We start from the raw sequence: 20,754 nt of genomic DNA, 5'->3' as shown, positions 1-20,754 counted from the left end.
AAGTCAAGATGGCTGTAAACAGCAGAAAGAGGAAAGAGCATGTAGCAAAAAGGCCTTGAATGAAGTTAAATATCGAATATTGCAGAGCGTCTTGGATCAGAACGAAGCCCGTGTTTTGCGGCCGTTTGCACTGGGCCTGTGGAGGGAGTCCTGCGTTCATAAATACTCAAAAGAATAACAAAGACAACAGAGGGATATAAAGTCTCGTATGAATCCCGACGAGAAGGAGGACTGTGAGTGTGCAGCGCCACCACAGGCCGAGACCAACCCGGCACGAGGATACGACAGGTGGGCAACGGAGCATGGAGAGGACCGGGGATTGAATCATATAGCCTGTATGTAGCTTAATGCTAACTGTCAATTGAGTTGTGCGCCGTCGTTGCGCTCCAGCGGCCAAGTATAAGCCGTTTTTATATGAGGTGGTAACGGTTTACGCAACGTGCGTCTTGTTGAACATCGTTGAGTTTTTTTTGGAGGAGAAAGTAATGTTATGGTTTTTTAGGTTAGTTTAGGATTTCACCGTGTTAGCTTAGGATGCTAATCTCGGTAAACGTCATTAATACGAGCAGGCTGCTAAGCGAGCAAGGAGTTGACAGTGACGTCACAATACAGTTTTTATTTATTTATTTATTCACTTCCCTCCTTAAAAAATATGTATTATGCATAATGGTTTTAGGTTTCAAACAATTCTTTATAACACCAACTAGTTATAACTAGAGTAAGAAGGAAAAAAGTTATATGGGGTATCAGAAGTGAGCTGATTGAATTTGTATTGTATTTGTATGTATTAATAGTTAGCAGAATTACAGTAACAGTACATTTCAAGCACAACTCAATACAAAAAAACGTAACTGAGTGGACGACCCACTACACTTGTTTACAAGAGGGTGCACCTGTTCAATTCATCATAACATTTAACGACATACAAATATACACTTCTTTATAGCCAAAAAACAGGAAATCATTATAAAGGGAAAAGAAAACATACAGTACGGGGGGGGGGGGGATTCAGATTTGACTTGGGCCAGTTTCGAATTGCAGCCGTCCGTAGTAGGTGCCCTTTGAGAGCCGTTTTGAGCAAAGTACTTCTGCTTGACGGGTGCTTCTGGTTGTGACATCCCTGCTGAATCCTTGGTGCTGTTATCCTATTAGCCAGCTAGCTCCGGCTCTACTGCTCTATGAAGCTCCTGCAAGACCAGCCATCTGATTGTTGAGGAACCGGGAGCATTTCCTGCTCAAATTCCCTGCTAGGTTTTGGGGTCTGTATAGTGGCAATTGTCTTTAACGTTTGGTCTGTATTAAAGTACAGTACACGCGCCAGTCAGTTCCCATTTAGCATGGTGCACTGTCATCCTTAGGCTGGTCCTGATCAGGACATGGGCTGACCCGGGCTTTGCTTGCACGAGACACCGGCTCTGGCATAGCCTGCTAGCCGCCTAGCCCGGTGCCGCAGTGTTGGACTGTACACCACTGTATTATTTAACTGTCTGATAAGATGAGACATCAACCGCCACCCAACCTGAGTTTAATTCATATCTTTGTCCTGAATGTCATGCCAGCGACTCGGAACAAGCTTGACCATTGCAATCATTTTGTTGTTATTCAATTAGAGAATACGAGGAGCCCGAAGTAGAAAACCCAGAAGCAAGCCGAATGTAAGTTATATTTTAGACCTATTGTCAAACTAATCTCATGCTAGTATACAGATGTGCATGCATGTGAATATTAACTTTCAACCAGTAAAACCCACAACACAGAAGCATGACCAGTTTTGTAGTTCTCTCTTTAACTCCAGCAATAATTGCATATTCTCTGTTTCTGTACATTTACCTTTATCCATTTCTACCTTTTGATTGTCACTGAATTCCCAGCAAATTACTGGATGTTTATTATGAGCATGATTCCTTTTTTGTGTTTGAGAGCATGAGAACATGGTATTTCTAATACAAATCACACTATCGTATATAAAGAGTAGTCCTTAACTTCTAACGAATAAGTGGACACTTTTGGGAGTGGGACTGACTGAGTTTGATCTGATCATAACCCCTGGTGTTTTGACCTCACCCCCCTGATAACGCAGGAAGCGTGCGGCCGCCAAGCATCTGATAGAGCGCTATTACCACCAGTTAACCGAGGGCTGCGGAAATGGCTCGTGTTCCAACTCCTGGTGTGCCTCGTCGACGGGCTTCCACCGCATGGACAACAATGCTGCGGCCGTCAAGGCCCTGGACCTGTACAAGATCAACGCCAAGCTCTGTGACCCCCACCCGTCCAAGAAGGGCACCACCTCTGCCTATCTGGAGAGCAGCGCCCACAACAACTCGGCGTGCAGCAACAGCCAGAAAATGAACCACAAGGACGTGCATTCTGTGAGGGACGACTTTAAAGGTGAGCATGTTATGAAGATTATTAAGCGCTTGCGACTAAATTGGGAGTACAGTCCATAAAATGGACAAAGTATGATTCTTGCCACCAGGTGGCCCACCTGGTGAGCGCATACAATTAAGGCTCACACTCTCCTTCCTTCCTTCCCGTCTGTCTCCACTATAGCTATTAGAGATGCTCCGATAATTGGCCGCCGATCGGCCATATCGGCCAATATTCACTCCGATCGGTGATCGGAGTGAATACCTATCTGGAGAAACCGATCTTTTACACCATTTAAGTGGTATAAATGTCAGATATATATACTATCATTTTTCATCTTTGTGAGCTATCAAAAAAAGGCTTGAAAACATGATTCTTAATTTTCTAGTCGGTCTTCGGCAGAGGTGCACGATATTCATGAAACATTCCCCAAGATCGTAGGCCCTTTTCTTTCTTTGTTTATAACCAAATACCATCCGATCTTCTCCTTAGATGTGACCTACCTGACGGAGGAGAAGGTGTACGAGATCTTGGACCTGTGCAGTGAGAAGGATGACTACTCCCCTCTGATCCGGGTAATAGGCCGGGTGTACTCCAGCGCCGAGGGCCTGGTGCAGAGCTTCCGGAGGTCCAAGCCCCACACCAAGGAGGAGCTGAAGTCCTTGCAGGGAAAGGACGAAGACAAAGACGAGGATGAGAAGGAGGCGGCCGCCTGCTCCGCCACGGCCATGGAGGAGGACTCCCCCGCCTCGTCGTCCTCGTCGTCCTCCGCCTCGTCGCGGCTCGGCGAGAGCTCCGCGGGCGACGACGCCCAAAAGCTCGGGCCCGACGAGGTGACGGTCGACATCGACGCTGTGCGGCGGGTCTACGAGCGCCTGCTCTCCAACGAGAAGGTGGAGGCGGCGTTCCTCAACGCGCTGGTGTACCTGTCGCCCAACGTGGAGTGCGACCTGACGTACCACAACGTGTACTCGCGCGACCCCAACTACCTGAACCTGTTTGTCATCGTGATGGAGAACACGAACCTGCACAGCCCTGAGTACCTGGAGATCGCCCTACCGCAGTTCTGCAAGGCCATGAGCAAGCTGCCGCTGGCCGCACTCGCCAAGCTGGCGCGCCTGTGGTCGTGCCACGGCGCCGAGCGCATCCGCCGCATGATGGAGACCTTTCAGCAGCTCATCACCTACAAGGTGATAAGCAACGAGTTCAGCAGCCGCAACCTGGTGAACGACGACGACGCCGTGGTGGCGGCCACCAAGTGCTTGAAGGTGGTCTACTATGCAAACGCGCTGGGCGGCGAGCTGGACACCGGCCACACCGACGAGGTGGACGAGGAGCCCGTGCCGGAGTCCAGCGAGCTGACGCTGCAGGAGCTGCTGGGCGAGGAGCGCCGCAACAAGAAGGGGCCCCGCGTCGACCCGCTGGAGACGGAGCTGGGCGTGCGCACCAACAACTGCCGGCGCCCGCTCGTGGCCTTCGAGGAGTTTGTCAATGAGCCCCTCAACGAGGTGCTGGAGATGGACAAGGACTACACCTTCTTCAAGGTGGAGACAGAGAACAAGTTCTCCTTCATGACGTGCCCCTTCGTCCTCAACGCCGTCACCAAGAACCTGGGCCTTTACTATGACAACCGCATCCGCATGTACAGCGAGCGCCGCATCACTGTGCTCTACAGCCTGGTGCAGGGCCAGCAGCTCAACCCCTACCTGAGGCTCAAAGTACGCAGGGACCACATCATTGACGACGCTCTGGTCAGGGTATGTGTGACCCTTCAGTTTTTTAACCCATGGAAGCCCATTACCACCACTGAATACAAATTAGAAGGCTTAAACTGTGAGAGTTGACGCGTTTCGACTAAAGTTCTAATTCTCAGTTCACAATTGTAACTTATATGTTAGAATATCTGAATTCTGACATTCCCTTTTCTCTCACATTTGCGAGGAAAAAAACCTACAACTAACAACTGCTGTGATATAAAGTCAGTTTAGCGAGAAACAAACTCACAAGTAATTCAGGCTTTTAAAATTGTTCTTAGTGGTGGAAATGGGCTTCCATCTAAACCTGTGTGGTACATTCAAGATTGTTGCACTCGCAACTACTGTTTCTCTTTTCGAGGGAGAGACAAAACAACTCAAATTTTGCAGATCACCAGTTTATAACAATATATGAAACTGTATTCAAATTGGTTAATTTCAACAGCAAGGTTGGAAATTGCTACATAAGTGATGAAATGGCAGCAGTCCAGTAGCAGTGGCCAAGCCTACTGTACAGTTAGTATATAAATCTCCTTTAAATGAAGTATAAACGGTTCCATGTGCCAGTTCCTCATATGCCATCTCATAATAATTATGTTGAAGCTTAATGCACGCATATTCTTATACTACATGGGCTTTGCTCCATGCAGTTGGAGATGATAGCAATGGAGAATCCTGCAGACTTGAAGAAGCAGCTATACGTGGAGTTTGAAGGAGAGCAAGGCGTCGACGAAGGGGGAGTTTCCAAAGAGTTCTTTCAGCTCGTGGTGGAGGAAATCTTCAACCCAGACATCGGTAGGGAAACGATGTTACAAATGTTAAAAGTTCAAATTGATTGAAATTTGTATTTCACAGTATGTAGAATGGGTACAATTCGAATGAAAGCACAAGTCAATACAAAAACTGTTACTTGTGGATGAACCATGATAAAGCATTTACACAACAGGGTCCACCATTTTCAATTCATCGGATACATTACATTACCCTCAGTCATATTATATGAAGCTGAAAACTACCATTGCATTGGACTCCACTGTAGTTTGAAACTTTAAACTATATGTTCAACTGCCGACCACACCCTAAACATGATGTAATTGTACCTGTGTAACCATTGACACCTGAGGGCAAAACGGGTACTGTTACATTGCAATTGTAGCCACCAGAGTAGTGCAACCTACAGTATTTGTCAGTTTCACTTTCAACATGTGCAAGTACAACACTAGTACTTATCTGTACTAGTGTAACTAACATTGGCACTGGCAGCAGACTCCAAACAAAGTCAAAGGTTTTGCAGCTTGTCAAAATTATCAAAGTTCTTAAAGGACAAAACTGTCTCATACTCGCTGATTCGTTAAACCCCCTGAGCGTTAAACCCCGGCCATATGTACACTGCTGGAATGGTGATTTAACGTCTAATCTCCACTCTTCGTTCTTGTTTTGCGCCTTAGACATAATTTGTCTCCGAGATTTTGACATTTCTGATGCCTGACACAGTCGACCAATGTGTGTGCTCTCTCTCCATTAAGTAATTCCCATCACTTTGTGTTTGTTGTCCCCGGAGAGGGATTATAAAAGTGTACTAGTACCTCCAAAACTCCTCAGACAATCTTTCTTCAGAACTGTCGTGTCCATGGTGCTGAAATAACTTGCGCATTGAATACATGCTGTTCACATTGGTGTCTCTGCAGTGATATTCGGCTGGTTAGAAATTCTTGGAGGTACAAGAACTGTGGAAGCAAACAGTTTTTTTTATTATTTATTTTTTCTCGCAATGATGACATTTTGTTCTTATTGACCTGCCGAAGCCAATAAAGAAGTTTGACTTTGTTGGAAGTATGCTGCAGGCTTCAGCATGAAGTTGCGCTTTCATTCTGCACATAGGTATGCAGCTTCTTACCTGACTCCACGGTGAAATAAAAAGCCCAATTTGCCATGTTTGCTTTTTTTTCTTCTCCAAATGAAGGAATGTTCACATACGACGAGCGCACCAAGCTGTTCTGGTTCAACGCGTCGTCGTTCGAGAACGACGGGCAGTACACACTGATTGGCATCGTGCTGGGCCTGGCCATCTACAACAACTGCATTCTGGACGTGCACTTCCCCATGGTGGTCTACAGGAAACTCATGGGCAAGAGAGGCACCTTCAGGGATCTGGGCGACTCCAACCCAGTAAGGAAGCTCACCTCTTTGATCTTTTCCCCTTCTTTCCTGTCCTCCGCTCCTCTCCTCACCAGAGCTGGGGGATTAAAAAACAACTCACATTTTCATAAAGCACCTGCCTCCTCTGGAACCACGCAAGTCGGGGACAGACGCATGCCAACATTGACATTTCTTTGATTCTCTGAAATCATTGGTTCAACCAAATTGCTGCTCTGGGTAATGCACACACCCCTGGGTCATTTCGCCTGGGTTATGCCTGGGACAGACAAACACTCAAGTTTTGTGGAATTCCTTTAATAGATTTACATCGGTAGCCTGCTGCAAATGTGATTTATCTTGTTACTAAAAGGCAGGCACTAGGAATGTGATGATTCTCTGGTTGTCCAGACACATTTCGACACCACGGTAATTAAGTGAAAAACTAGCAAAAATAGCCTACAAGTTCACAACGAGTTACGATGTGTTGTGAGTTTGTATTTGTTTTATTTTTATTTTTTATTTTGGAAAGTGAAAGTGCTTATTTGCATCTGTCTACTACATGGATCTTTTATAAATACTTAACCAATGAAAAGTATAAACAAGAGCTTGAGACTAAACTACTTTGGATCCATTGGAATCTTGTTTTGTTTTTTGTTTTTTTCACCGGTTTTGTACATACAAGGTTTTAGTTATAGTATATTAGCCCATTTTGGGCGGGAACCCCTTTTGGTGTTTTAAGCATTCTGTTCTACTTTAGCTATTGAAAAATAGCAGATCTACAAGCTCATAGCACGCCACTCTGTGGCCTATTTTTGAAAAGTCATGAAAATGCAGCGCAAATCTTTGACTATATATTTCAGAGCGAACATTTTTAACTAAAATATTGGCTCCTGGGGGGTCCCTGGAACTACATATATTGAGATGGGGGTCCGTGGCCCAATAGAGATAATTCTGGGCGTCCTTGACATGAAAAAGGTTGAGCACCACTGACATAGAAACATGGGTTTTTCAGAAATGTTAGGATTTAGAAGCCTTTTTGTTATCGACCTTTGTTATCGACCTCAAAAATGGGTTAGTAGACACCCTAACTGACAGTCTGGTTGTGTGTGTTGCTCCTCCAGGTTCTGTACCAGAGCCTGAAGGACCTGTTGGTGTATGAGGGCAGTGTGGAGGAAGACATGATGATCACCTTTCAGATCTCCCACACGGACCTGTTTGGGAACCCCCTCAGTTACGACTTAAGGGAAAATGGGGACAAGATCCCTGTCACAAACGAAAACAGGAAGGCAAGTAGCGTGATTCTCACACACACACACACACACTGATTGATTGCACTGGAGTCAATAGAACAGCGATTAACACAAATACCTTCAGTGGATTATACGTCTACAGGGAGAATAAAATTTGTGTTCGCTTACACCCCTCAAAGTATATGTCTGAAATTGACTTTGAGAATGTTAGCTGTGGACTTCAATCACATGATAGCCTGGGGTCCACCTATGCTTTCTATGGCATAGGCAGTTCCCGGCCGGATCCGCCGGGAGAATCTAGACACAGCTGCGCGACATGAGACTGAGAGAGGAGTGTGTGTGTGTGTACATGTGTGCGTGTGTGCGTCAATTTAACAAAGATGCAGACAATCCGAAATCAGCAGAGAGTGATCGACGTTTGCGCTACTCTATGCCGAATTGAAGTGGACTCGGACCCAGACTTTTTTTTTCCTCCCTGGAAATAAAAACGTCTGGGTTTCCGAAGCTAATCACATGATAGAACCAGTCCTTAATACAGTGTATTTAGAACACAGGCCATGTTTTACAATAATGTATTAAAATGTACTGAATACAGTGCAATTCATTTTATGATAGTAAGGTTGATCAATTCTCTCCCGTTGAATTTTAATCTAAAAGGCAGAAGTAGGTCCCTTTATGTTTTATTCTCAGTTGCATATTATTTAATTTCCTTTACATCCGTCTCCTGGTGTGGTTTGATGTGTTGTCTGACGTCATATTTTTTAAGATTTCAAGAAAGATTTTAAAATAAACATCGGAAAGCTCAAAGTCTTCATTTAGTTGGTAGCAATTTACAATCAAAATGTCTCAAACATCACGCATGCTAGGAAATTATAGGAAATAGGCAGGACATGGTTTTAGTAGAGATTTCCTATAGTAATCGGCTGTTCTGCATTGAAATGCATACAGACAGCAGAGCGACCGCAGCAGTGTCTTAATTACTAATGCATATTCCAGCACATACTTACTTGGCAAAAAAAAATTAGAAGCACGAGAAAGTGCAATTCCCCGTTCTGGAACAGAAACTTGCCTGTAACAGAATTGTTGTTCCTCTTCTGGTGCAGGAGTTTGTGACCCAGTATGCAGAATACATGCTGAACAAGAGTGTGGAGAAGCAGTTCAAAGCCTTCAGGAGAGGCTTTCACATGGTGACCAATGAGTCGCCCCTCAAATACCTGTTCAGACCAGAGGAGATTGAGCTCCTAATCTGTGGGAGCAGGGTGAGTGAGCCTTTGGTTTGATTCTACAAATGTCTTCTAAATCCTGACGGTTTTCAGAAAAACCCATGTTTCGGTCAGTGGTTCTTAAACAGAAATATCTGTATTTGGCCGCCGACCCCCATCTGAAAATATGTTGTTCCAGGGAAGGGAAGCAAAGATTTGAGTTAAATAATAATAATAATAATAATAAATAATATATTTTCAAAGATTTACGCCACATTTTCACGATATTTCAAAAATAGCAGACCTACAAGCTCGTAGCGTGGCACTCGGTGCAATATGAGCTTGTAGATCTGCTATTTTTCAATAGCTATAGTATAACATAATGCTTAAAACACCAAAAGGGGTTCCCGCCCAGAATGGGTTAAGCTAAGCATTTTAAATCGGTCATAGTAATCACTCACCCTCTTTCTGTCGGTCCATCAAATATATGAATGTCATAGCAATCACTCGCCCTCTGTCTGTCTGTCCATCACATTTATGAATATCAATACAGTGTACTGCCACTTTCTTTTAACCATAACCTCTGTGTAAACTGTTAAAAGCTACACAGCCTTTAATGATTTAACCACTTAAATCCTATATACTTAGTTGACCAGGGTTCCCCAGGGCTTTATACTTTGCTTTTTACTTTGCTTTTTTCAGTGAAGTGAATTGAAGTAGAGGGAAAAAGAGAACATCTACAAGCTCACAAAGCGTTGTTGCAATGTTTTGTGATCTTGTAGACTTGCTATCTTTGCTGAATGTTCGCCCACAGAATAGGGACATGTGATTAAACTTCACCACAAATAAATATCATCCATAATAAATATAAAAATAAAATAAAAATAATACGACAAGCTTACATTAATTGTAAAAAAAGAAAAAGGAGAAAAAAAAGCATCTGAACATGTTGATGTGTCACTACACTTAACAGTACATTAGATCACAAAGAGAGGAAAATTCAAGTCGGTTGGTCGGTAAATTCAGATAAACAGGGTCTGGACTCTCTGGTGAAGCGGGATTCTACAGTAAGTACACGTTTCACACAGATTAATTCCTTGACTTCAGTTTCAGATTTCTGAGGGGGGCCCCTTCCGTACCTGTACATTTTTTCCATTGTGTTTTCATTTTGTTTCACAATCCTTAAATTCCATCCTTCCTGTCACACTGTGCGCACACAGAATCTAGACTTCCTAGCACTTGAAGAAACGACAGAATACGACGGCGGTTACAACAGAGATTCTCGAATCATCAAGTAAGACACTGCATGTATGACTTTTTCACTCTGTGGCTTCACTATCGGTTGTAATGTCACTCTGGATGAGTACAAGTGATGCACAAAGACATTCAGCATCGGTGTAGCAGTGTTATACACCCATGTGTGTTGGTAAATGTTTGAGATCTTTGTAATGTAACACTTAACCAAATGGTCTTTGGTACTTCTTACTACCCATTGTCTCCTAAATAAATGGTATGAAATGTATACTATACCTAAACAAACTGCTAACTTACTACATTTCCCCCGAATGACTTGCAACAGCCACTGGTTGAAAGTAATCCTACTTTAAAACCGTTAACAAAACCATTGGAATTAAAGCATCACCCACTCAACCCTCAAACCTGTTTGTGTGTGTGCCGACAGAGAGTTCTGGGAAACGTTGCACTCGTTTGGTGAGGAGCAGAAGCGACTGTTCCTACAGTTCACCACAGGCACGGACCGAGCACCTGTGGGCGGTCTGGGAAAGCTCAAAATGATCATCGCAAAGAATGGCCCAGACACAGACAGGTAACCCCCTCCCGCCCCCCAAGCAGAATTGCCGGTTGTAGTTCTCTCGCTGGGTGCAGAAAAAAACCTGAACGCGAGTATCACAGCGGCTGTCGGCCGTTTGGAGATAAAAGCCATTGAAAGCAGCACATAGAACGCACGTAGATGCGTGTGGAACTTAAGATGGCGCCGTCCAGTGTCACACTCAACACTAGCATGCTAACGGGACTCGGCTGTCGACTTGATCGGATTAAAACATGGATTAGTTAAATAAAAGACCCGTATCACGTAATTTACAGGATCGGCAGGCGGCCAGACTAAAGCTTATTTACGTGATTTTCGTGAACGGCGGGTTTTGTGTTAATCTGTGACATTTCACTGTCATCTAAGTTTGAGTCTTCCATTGACATCCACAGTTGATTCCATTGTAAATGTAAAAGTAGTAATATACTGTGTGTATATACTGTATATATATACTGTATCTCTTTGTCCCACTGTCTTGGGTGTACATCTTTCTCTCTTGTGCCGCAGGCTACCCACGTCTCACACCTGTTTCAACGTGCTGCTGTTGCCCGAGTACAACACCAAGGAGAAGCTAAGAGAGAGACTGCTCAAAGCCGTCACCTACGCCAAAGGGTTTGGCATGCTCTGAGGCTTGCCACCCAAATCCCCACCAACACACCTAACCGCCCCTAACTCCCCCCCCCCCCCCCCCTTATCTGTACCCATCTAAAAAGCTGACAGAAACACAGGTCACGGGGGGAAAAGTACAAAAAAAAGAAAAGAAAAAAAAGGATCTGAGTAAAAAGCGAACTTAACAAAAAAAAATAGAAAACAAACAAAATAACTCCACGGTAATGTAATGAAATGCGAGACGATGTGGTCATGATGGTTCACGTGATAGAGCGTTCTAGCAGTAGTCCTTCTGGCCAATCCTGCATTGTAAAAAGCCACATCCTCTCTGTGCGAGCGTAGCAAACATGCGATCAACCCCCTCCTCTTACACACAGTACATGAATGTGCTGCAGCCCCTTCCCATTCCCCCTTTCTTTTTTTTTCTATGTACAGAGAGGAATTGTCTTTCCTTATTATTTATTTTATGGTTGAAATCGGTTATTTTCCATGCCTGTGACTGGGGTGACTCCTTCTGTGGGAATGGGACAGTCGAGCTTATTAATGCATATGAATCCGGACAATGCATAATCAAATAAATACACACCTTGACATTTGATGATAGAATGAAAGTTTTTTTCCTTTTTTTTTGACAGCTCTCACAGTCATTTTAGAGTGGTCTTGGGTTACTTGAAAACAACTTCTCCTCAACTTTCCTCCCCCAGCCATTCAGCTCACAACCATTGGTCAAGATTGTGGATTTTTCTAAATTATTATTATATTGTCAACTTTTCATGAAATTACAACATTTGGAAAGTGATTGTCATTTTTGTCAAAAGAAAAACATAAAGAAATGGCACATCTTCATTTTTCTTTATTTTCACCATTCGGAATACCGCGGGTTAGACTGAAATGTCAGAGCTGTGTAAGTGCACTTAGACCTTTTCAGAATGTTTGTTTATTTGGTTGTTTTTCGGCCACGGGTTGCCATGATTGTTTGTTTTTAATTTTCTTGCGTCTTCCTGTGTTGACAGTTATCAATAAACAAAAAGAGAAAAACAGTATCGTGTAGATCTCGGTGTGGTTGGGGGTAAACGGATTCACACAGGCGCACTCCTCCCAATGGAGGATTTGTACCCCTCTAGACCACTCCAGATGGCAAAACATAGACTCAGCAGTGTGACGTAGCGCTTTTAGAGCCAAAGAGTTTGTACCGAGAGATACAGCATGCACTTGTTGTGCCAACTAATATAGCCAGTTGACTGGCTAATCCCTTCCCTATCCGCTTCCCTGCTAATTGCTCGGTGCAGGCGCGTCGTGTCGTTTTCTATGAATAGACACCATCACACTGCAGAGCCTGTTGTAGAATTATGAATGCCCTCCTTCCCCCTGTTTAGTTGTAACCCTCCACCTGTAGAATCAAGGCGTTGTGTGCTTTCTGTTAAAAAGGAATCGACTACAGACGTTTGTCACCTACAACCCCCCCCCCCCCCCCCCCAGCAAACCAATGGACCTCTATCTTGACTGTGTAACAATTCTTTAATGGCATCGATTTTGTTTTGTCGGGGTACCTCGATTTGAATGCCAACTGTGAAAATAGCCCGCACCCCCAAACACCCATCAGTTCCCCTTTTTATTTGGGTTTATTAGATGTTTGTTTTTCTTCCAAGAATAGGTTTTGGACAGTTAAATAGGGGTGTAATCACTGTTTTATAAAAGGACGCAAATAATAAGGACACTAGTGACATCCGCCTACATGCTGTCCTTGCACAAAGCGTCTGGCCACTGTCACATAACTTGACTCTCCCGACTCCTGTTGTCTCCTACCTCATGCCTGCTCTCATCGGACTTGAGCAAAACAAACTTCCAGACTTCTGCAAGGTGGAAAAACCCTTGCGCCACAAGGTAGTAGTGAGTGTTTCACTTCACACCCATACACACACACACTCGTATGCACACAACTGGAGGGGGAGGTGGGGGTTTTAGTGCTTTGCTCAAGGGCGCCTCAGCAGTATACATTTGAGGGATGAGAGGAGAGAGCATCGTGCCTACCACGTTTTCTCTAAACCCTGACCCCAGCCTTGTAGTAGGAGACAAGAGGAAGAGAGGGATGTCGTCTGGAAAGTTGAAGCACTCTTTGTCCGTCTGAGATGCTAGCTCTGTTCGCTCACAGTATGCCACTAAACAAAGGTCGCTCGGGGTTGTGTGTGAGACGAGAGCCAATGCAACAGTACACAACTGCCCTGAGCCTTCCTCTCTGTGTTCCATTGCTCTTGTGTTTGTTTTTTCTTTGCCCCCTTTAGTTCCTGGTTTCAGCCAGACCACGGTGGTAGACCATTTCTAAATCATTTATAGCGTTTTTTGTTTTTTTTGCTACTGTCTGTGCCAGACAAGGGGAGATTTGCCACATGGGACAGCAACAGCACATGCCTGGGAAGGTTAGCCTATCACAACAGAAGTATTTCACATTTCAATGTATTATTGGTTTCCACAATCGGGAACTTCCCTCGATAATATCTGAGCTGTCCCCCGTTGTCTGCTACACTCCCTGGAACACTGAGGGCTAAAAAACCCAACGCAATTTCTGTTGAAGCCCAGGTCTGGCCTCAGCTGTTCTTCTTTACTTTGTACCTCTTGTTTTGTACTGCTGAAAATGCTGCTCACCTAGCTATGTACAAAGACTCTAGGGCCCAGTGAAGGAAAAAGGTGAAAGGTTGAAACCTGTTCTCGGGAAGGGAAGCAGTTCTTTGTCTGTAGGTTGGTTTGAGCCGACAGTTACATTCTAAAGGATACAAATTGATTAAAAGGTTAAAAAAAAAAAAAAAAGTATTGTGTTGTGAAAAAAAAACATGCTAAATAAAAGTGACTGCTTTTTTTTCCATCTCTTGTTGCCTGACAATCCTGCTTTTTAGTCCACGGTAAAATGGTTTCTCGTTCCCTCCTATCCCCATGCTCTTTCTCTGACTTTCGGTGTCTTTATCTTCCCTTATCGACTATATTTTGATATTTATAAATAATTTGATTCTGCTGTAAAGGTGGTGTGACAGAAACTTTGCCACTAAATAATACATTACATGGTTGAATTGACTATACTGCCTGAATTAATTTGGTATTCAACATAATGGCTTCAATCAAGGAACTAAGTTATTTTGGCCACTGTGGATAATCGATTCATATTTTATGGTTTTACCAGCCAAATATTTTGAGAATAAAGGGGACTTCCAAAGATAGCTGTTTATCTGGTTTACCGGCTCATTGAATAAACAAATATAACATGGAAGTATAGAATTTGAGATTGCATGTATCTTTCTGGCTTTGTTTAGACCGGACAGTGAAAAGAGATGAGGCTCAGGTGTGATGACAACACGGGTCCCTAGTCAGAGTTGGACCCGGGACCTTGCATTTGTGTCAACACACTATCTATGGTCAGCTACTGGTATGTCCCTGGCAGTTAAAACTGCTGCTTCTTAGCAGTTTGGTATATAATGTCAACTCTTAGGAAATGTCCCTGAGAAACACTAATATAACTCCATGGATATGTTGTTTTATTAAGAAGATCCTTGTTTTATTATGAACATGAAAATGTCTTAAACAATTGATCACTATTATATTTAATTCTGTTTTCATCAAAAGCACACCATATATAGTACTGTATGTGACTTACAATCTGATATACTGTAAACTTAAAATAGTGTTTTGAAATAGCATAGTCAATTATTCAAAAGTTTATTTTAAAGGGTAAAGAAGTCACAAATGATGTAATTGTGCGAAACTTTGTGTTACGTTAATGTGTTTAAAATGATAGTTAATATAAGCTATATTTGAAAAAGCAACTATTTTTACACCAATATAAATATTTACAACAATACAACATTGCCCGATCAATATAGTATGCTACTATGCTGTAAAATAATTACAACAATGCATAGTGTGGTTTAGGAAAATACAGTAGTCAGAATTGTGGGGAATCACACTATTCTATAACAGTATATTGGATAGAAGGAAACATTCAGTGTCAATACTAAATTACACTGAATGTTACCTAGCTGCCTTTTAGAGGATGCTTGTTATCCAAAACACATTACAGTACTGAACTCTAAATGCATATAGCAGGGCTGAGCTGAAAGCTAATTATTAGTGCCAGGTTCTACCCATGGAGTACATATCTTGTGATGAAAAAACAAAAATATACAAAGTACAGTATATCACAGTAATACTAGTATATTTGCCATTTCACAATTTTGTTTTTAAATATTGTCCTATGTCTGGGATATCCTAATCTCTTACAGTGAGGACCTCGTTCTCGATATTTGTGAGTCGTTGCTTGAGCTTCCGTTGGTGGGTTTCATAGCTATCCGTTATCTTAGAGACCTTGGACATCATGAGGTCGATGTGGCGCTCCATCAACTGGACCTTATCCTCCAGGTCTTTCATATCGGTAGCTTTGGCAAGATTCTCGTCAATGAGATTGTCTTTCATCAGAATGGACTTGCCCTTCTCATACAGAGCGGTCTTGGCGTCTGGATACTCGAGCAGCGCTTCCACCAGGTCGTCCTTGGACAGAGCAAAGAGGTCCGAGTATCCCACGCTCCGGATGTTTGCCGTTCTCCGGTTGCCCGCCTTGCTGCCCTTTATGCCGAGGATGCTGAGTTCCCCGAAGTACGCCCCGTCGCTCAGGACTACAAATTGAGTGACACCGTCGTCTGCCACCACCGCAAGATTCCCTGCCTTGATGATGTACATCTCCCTGCCGATGTCACCCTTCTTGCAGATGTAGTCTCCGGGGCTGAAGACTTGTGGCTGAAGCTTGAGGACCAACTCGATCAGCAGACCGGCCTCGCAGTCCTGGAAGATTCGCACTTTCTGGAGCGTCTCCAGGTGCACGTTGATGGCAATCTCTGCCTTCAGCTTGTCTGGGAGGTTCCTCAGCACCTGCTTCTCGTCACAGTGCTTCTGCTCGGTCCAGAGGTAGTCGAACCACTTGACCACTCTTAACTCCAGATCTTTGGTGACATTTCGGAATATCATGTACTGCTTGATGGAGTCGATCTTGGCCTGAAACTCGACGCGCGTCGCGTTCATGTTGGAGATCATGGCACCAACATTACCGACGATCGTGGCAAAGATCAGGACACCGGCGAGGAAGTCGCAAACCACAAAAAAGTACTCTATGTCTCGGACAGGGGGCGGCGTCTCGCCGATTGTGGTCAAGGTGAGTGTGGACCAGTAGAGGCAATAGACATACTGTCTGGTCAAGCGTCCATACACAGGGTGGTTGACTTTGGGATACACCCAAGTGTCTGACCCAAAGCCTAATGTCTTAGATATGGCAAAGTAGAGGCAGGCGTTCCAGTGGATGATGATGATGATATAAAGCACAAGGTTAGCGATTCGAAAGAGGTTGGGGACGTTGGTTCGAGTCTCGGTGCGGTCAAAGAACTCAAAGAGGCGACCTATCTTGAAGAGCCTGTTGAATCTCCACTCTGGGTTATGAATGCCAATTTGTAAGAATATAAAGTCAGTGGGAAATATCGATATCACGTCCAATTTGAACTGCCTTGTCTTCATGTATCTTTCTCTCAGGACCTTCTCATCCTTCACAAGCAGTCCTTGCTCCAGAAAACCTGTTCACACAGGACGATGGGAACCCATGAATGATTAATCAAACACGTACGTACATTTTTATTTAATACTGCATGTGTTCACATATTCAACAAAGTACTTACCTGTCCTGGTTCTCAGAAATGTGTCTATGTAGTACATAACATCCGAGCAGTAGTCGAGAACCAGCCAGAGTGTTAGATTATTTTTCTGAAGTTCATTGAAACAAGACCTGTGGTGGAAGCATAAATACAAGGGGATGCATCACAAAAAAGAACACTCAGATGAAAATGTTTAAAGACGAAAACCACCACATGAAAACCTGCCATGTGATTAAAGGATTATAACGGTGTCAATACTTGTATGTCATTGTTTATTCACAACTTTGGCCAAATATTGTATTGTAATATTGTATCATTTACATGGACCATTTATGGCTTTAGTTTGAGATTAAAGTCATCATAAATGTTACAGAACGTACCTCAATCATCGATTCAATATTAGCCTAACAGTACATTGGTAAATATTCAAATTGTATTTATAAATCAATATTTTCTCCAGGGACTAGTTTAAGTTAAACTTTTCAACTTAACCTGCTCTTAAAACAAATTAAAACACAGTGATAACTGCCAAGTACAAAAGGGCCATAATGTTCACTATGTTGGCTATCTCAAGCAAGTTTACAGTCTGTGCAAATTGATTGTCATACCGTAGGCTATGATAGCCTACCGCAACTATGGCTTCCTTGAAAATCAAACGAACCACGGTTTGCTTAAGCCTTCACAAATTATGTTGGGGAAACTATAGGTTTCAAGTTACTGTACTTGTTTAGTACAGTGAATAACGCTGTAAAAAAATGTATTACAACCAAATATAATAATCTCTTCTATTACACAGAAGGCTAGAATCCAGTTGAGTGTATGGTGATGTGTTATGGGTAAAATTCCCATTTGTTATTGAATAAATAGTATGGAATGGAATGAGACCTTGTCACCAGAATCATCAGGTTGTAGAAGATGGGAATGGAGATGACGCCCAGCATGTAGTAGTATGTGTCTGTTGCAGGGTCCAAAATCCACACCTCTTTCCTGGAAGAGAAAATGTAGTTTTGTTCCACCAAAACGTTGTATCCACAGTCATTTGCTCAAAGAACAAATAGATGGAATATATAAAGTGTTAAGAGAGGTTCTTATATTATGTCTGCTATGGTGGTTACAGATTAGATGATTTACACAAGTACAAGCAACTTCCCCTTTAGCTAAGAATGCAAGAAGCAATTTAGATTTCCAATTAGGAACTGGAATTCTAATTAGAAACTAGTGAATGACTTATTACAGCATCATGTTTACTATTTTCATGCGGCCATACTCACGGGGGCTCTTCCTTTTTCTTGTCATCCTTTTTCTCATCTTTCTTGGCATCCTTTTTGTCATCTTTCTTCTCATCTTTCTTCTCGTCTTTTTTCTCATCTTTCTTCTCATCTTTTTTCTCCTCTTTCTTCTCGTCTTTTTTCTCGTCTTTTTTCTCATCTTTCTTCTCATCTTTCTTCTCATCCTTCTTGTCATCCTTTTTGCTGTGAACAACATTCACAAATGTTCGGCAGCAGTTCATAACCTCACTTCATGTGGAATGCATTCACAGACCACATGGGGGCAGTATAATACGGTTTTGTGATGTTTTGCTCTAACAGAGTAGACTAAAAGAAACCATCAAAAAGAAATACATAAATGTTATTATTATTATTATTATTATTATTATTATTATTCAATCATACTCCACTTACTCAGTATTATTGCAGTTGTTCATGTTCAGTGCAGCCAGTGGAAACTGACCATTGCTGAAATGGAAGAAAATGGACTCATCAGTTTATATTATATATGTTTAAATAAGTTAGTGTGTGTGTGTGTGTGTGTGTGTGTGTGTGTGTGTGTGTGTGTGTGTGTGTGTGTGTGTGTGTGTGTGTGTGTGTGAGAGAGTGCGTGCGTGCGTGTGAGCGTGCGAGAGATAGATAGGTGTGTGGGGGTATCGACTACTGTAACAGTACATTGATCAAAGAGTAAAACTTAGAGTTGCACACTATAGCTCCCTTTGCCCTTTTTTATTTTGCAGTTACAGATTTGAGTCCAGTTTTCTGATGAATTGAAAATGGATGGCCCTTATCTAAACAAGTCTTAGTGCTTTTTCTGCTTTTTCCTCGTAGCAGTTTTTGTTGTTGTATCAGTCTGAAGAAGAGTATGGGTCCAAACATTACTCTCTTATTCTTTGATCTCAGTTCACATGGGTTCAAAAGGTCGGACTACTCTTTGACCCCAGTCAGTATGTTGAGTCACATTTTGTTTACTAAAATCACAGACAACGTACACTATGAGCTGGTCCTCAAATGCGTTATCGAAACTCTCTCATTCGTTTGTGTTGTCATATATACAGTATCTGAGGCAAAATGCCAGCCAGTGTCGCTTAAACAAACAAACCAGGAAACGCAGACAAAACACTGTTTGACCCGAGAGCTGAACTCACTTCCCGCAGAGGAGCTGCTCTGGGCTCCTTGGGGAAGTCGTGCTCTCAGCCCTCCAAGCCTGTCTGAACTCAGTGTGGCTGGCCATGATGGAGCCTGCAGGGACCACCCGGGAGTCTCTACCCTGGGAACCCCAGCCCCTCGCAAAGGAAGGCATGAAGCGGGACAGCCTGGAGGTACAGATGGAGATATGCAGACATTAGTTTAGTTTTGTATACCCAGCACGTGTTAAACTTTTATTTTGAGATTAGGTCTAAAACATTATTCCAAAACGTCACATAGTGTCTTCCTTCATCCTTCAAAAATGTTAAACCCATAACCCTGACTAATACACGCAGACTTAAAGGACCACTTTTCAACCTATATATTCATATAATTGGACCTCAGTAATGTTCATGATAAAATACCACAATTGTTTTCCTACTCGATCTGTGTATCAGAGGAGGGCTGTGGGCAGTTCAGAAACCCGTCTTCCAGTGACATCATCGACGGGGAATCAAGCTAATAGAAACTGCAGGCTTTCTATTCCTGAAGTTGCAATGTGATAATGGAAACTATCGTTCTCACGATAATAAAACAAATCTGCCTAACGATGATATCACTGGAAGACAGGTTTCTGAACTGCCCCTAGCCCTCCTATGAGACAGAATTAGTAGAATTAGAATTTTGGTATTTTATCATGAACATTAGTGATGATCAATTATATGAAGATGGGTTGAAAAGGGATGAAGTTGTCCTTTAATGGCACACTTTGATCTTCTATGTATGTAAACCTTCTACATGGCTCTAACCTGCTGCCACCTTCCATTTCCTGCATGTCCTCAGTGCTGTGGGCAGATGGAGGGGGGACGGGGGGGTCGGGATGCGAGTGCTCCGTGCAAATCTTGGGCATGTCGTCGTCTCACTGGTGAGTCTCACTGGCCTTTCTCTGCACCAGGATGTCAGGCTGACACACAGCTGGGGGACAGAAGAGGTACGACGATGGGCACAAGATAAAAAATAATGACATTTACCTCGGTGATATTGTTCCACGTTCTTCAATGCCGATGTCAATGTTTCGATCGGATCTTCATAAGGTTTCATGGGGCTCAACCGACAATTCTATTACCCACTCTGGTGTGACCACGTGTGGTGTGGATATGGCCATCATCATGGGTGGCCATAACTGAGTGGATGGGTAGCCATATCTGAGTGGTTAGTGATATAGCTGCATAAGCAAATTGATAACCATGACATGATGATTGTCTACTACTGCATCAGAGGGACTGACTGTACGTATGATATGAGATGCCTGCGTGTTCCTGCTCATTGTGTTCTCATCATGGTTTCAATAATCTACTAGGGACGACGTAGATCCACTGTATATATTCCTCTGTGTGTGCTCAATAAACTTTAGAATGTATGTGTAACGCATCAGTGTGTGTTGGCATGTGTTCTCTGGCGTGCCTGCGACACGATGGATCCTCGCCCCACCACCCCAAAGGTTTAGAATGAAGACTTCTAGAGGCCT

General features: G+C 43.1%; 2 protein-coding genes across 2 annotated transcripts; one reads left to right on the top strand and one right to left on the bottom strand.

Moving 5' to 3' along the window:
• The first annotated feature begins 7 nt into the window (after positions 1 to 7).
• LOC310854222 (ubiquitin-protein ligase E3A-like) lies at positions 8 to 14,011 on the top strand. The gene is made up of 11 exons (XM_083758779.1): positions 8 to 288; positions 1,611 to 1,655; positions 2,081 to 2,388; positions 2,860 to 4,124; positions 4,772 to 4,916; positions 6,085 to 6,290; positions 7,382 to 7,546; positions 8,614 to 8,769; positions 9,933 to 10,006; positions 10,394 to 10,537; positions 11,048 to 14,011. The coding sequence occupies exons 1-11, from the start codon at positions 209 to 211 to the stop codon at positions 11,166 to 11,168; spliced, it is 2,709 nt and encodes a 902-aa protein (XP_083614905.1). The 5' UTR covers positions 8 to 208; the 3' UTR covers positions 11,169 to 14,011.
• A 1,392-nt stretch (positions 14,012 to 15,403) lies between these two features.
• LOC310853925 (cyclic nucleotide-gated channel alpha-3-like) lies at positions 15,404 to 20,061 on the bottom strand (the record flags this gene model as incomplete). Its single annotated transcript, XM_083758399.1, has 7 exons — positions 15,404 to 16,752; positions 16,855 to 16,961; positions 17,716 to 17,817; positions 18,102 to 18,302; positions 18,513 to 18,566; positions 19,247 to 19,414; positions 20,036 to 20,061. 7 exons carry the CDS (start codon positions 20,059 to 20,061, stop codon positions 15,404 to 15,406), a joined length of 2,007 nt encoding a protein of 668 aa, XP_083614525.1.
• Between the last annotated feature and the right edge of the window lie 693 nt (positions 20,062 to 20,754).

This window comes from Protomyctophum parallelum (genome assembly GCF_964188405.1).
Source record: "Protomyctophum parallelum genome assembly, chromosome: 23".
Classification (NCBI taxonomy): Eukaryota; Metazoa; Chordata; class Actinopteri; order Myctophiformes; family Myctophidae; genus Protomyctophum; species Protomyctophum parallelum.
Note: the sequence above shows the minus strand (reverse complement) of the source record. Positions and strands in the feature narration are given on the sequence as shown.

Bases quoted from the DNA above. Each gene is read 5' to 3' on its own strand.
- LOC310854222 (XM_083758779.1), top strand. From the start codon at position 209: ATGAATCCCGACGAGAAGGAGGACTGTGAGTGTGCAGCGCCACCACAG. The intron at 4,917-6,084 runs GTAGGGAAACGA...CTCCAAATGAAG, and splicing joins AATCTTCAACCCAGACATCG to GAATGTTCACATACGACGAG. The intron at 8,770-9,932 runs GTGAGTGAGCCT...GTGCGCACACAG, and splicing joins TCCTAATCTGTGGGAGCAGG to AATCTAGACTTCCTAGCACT.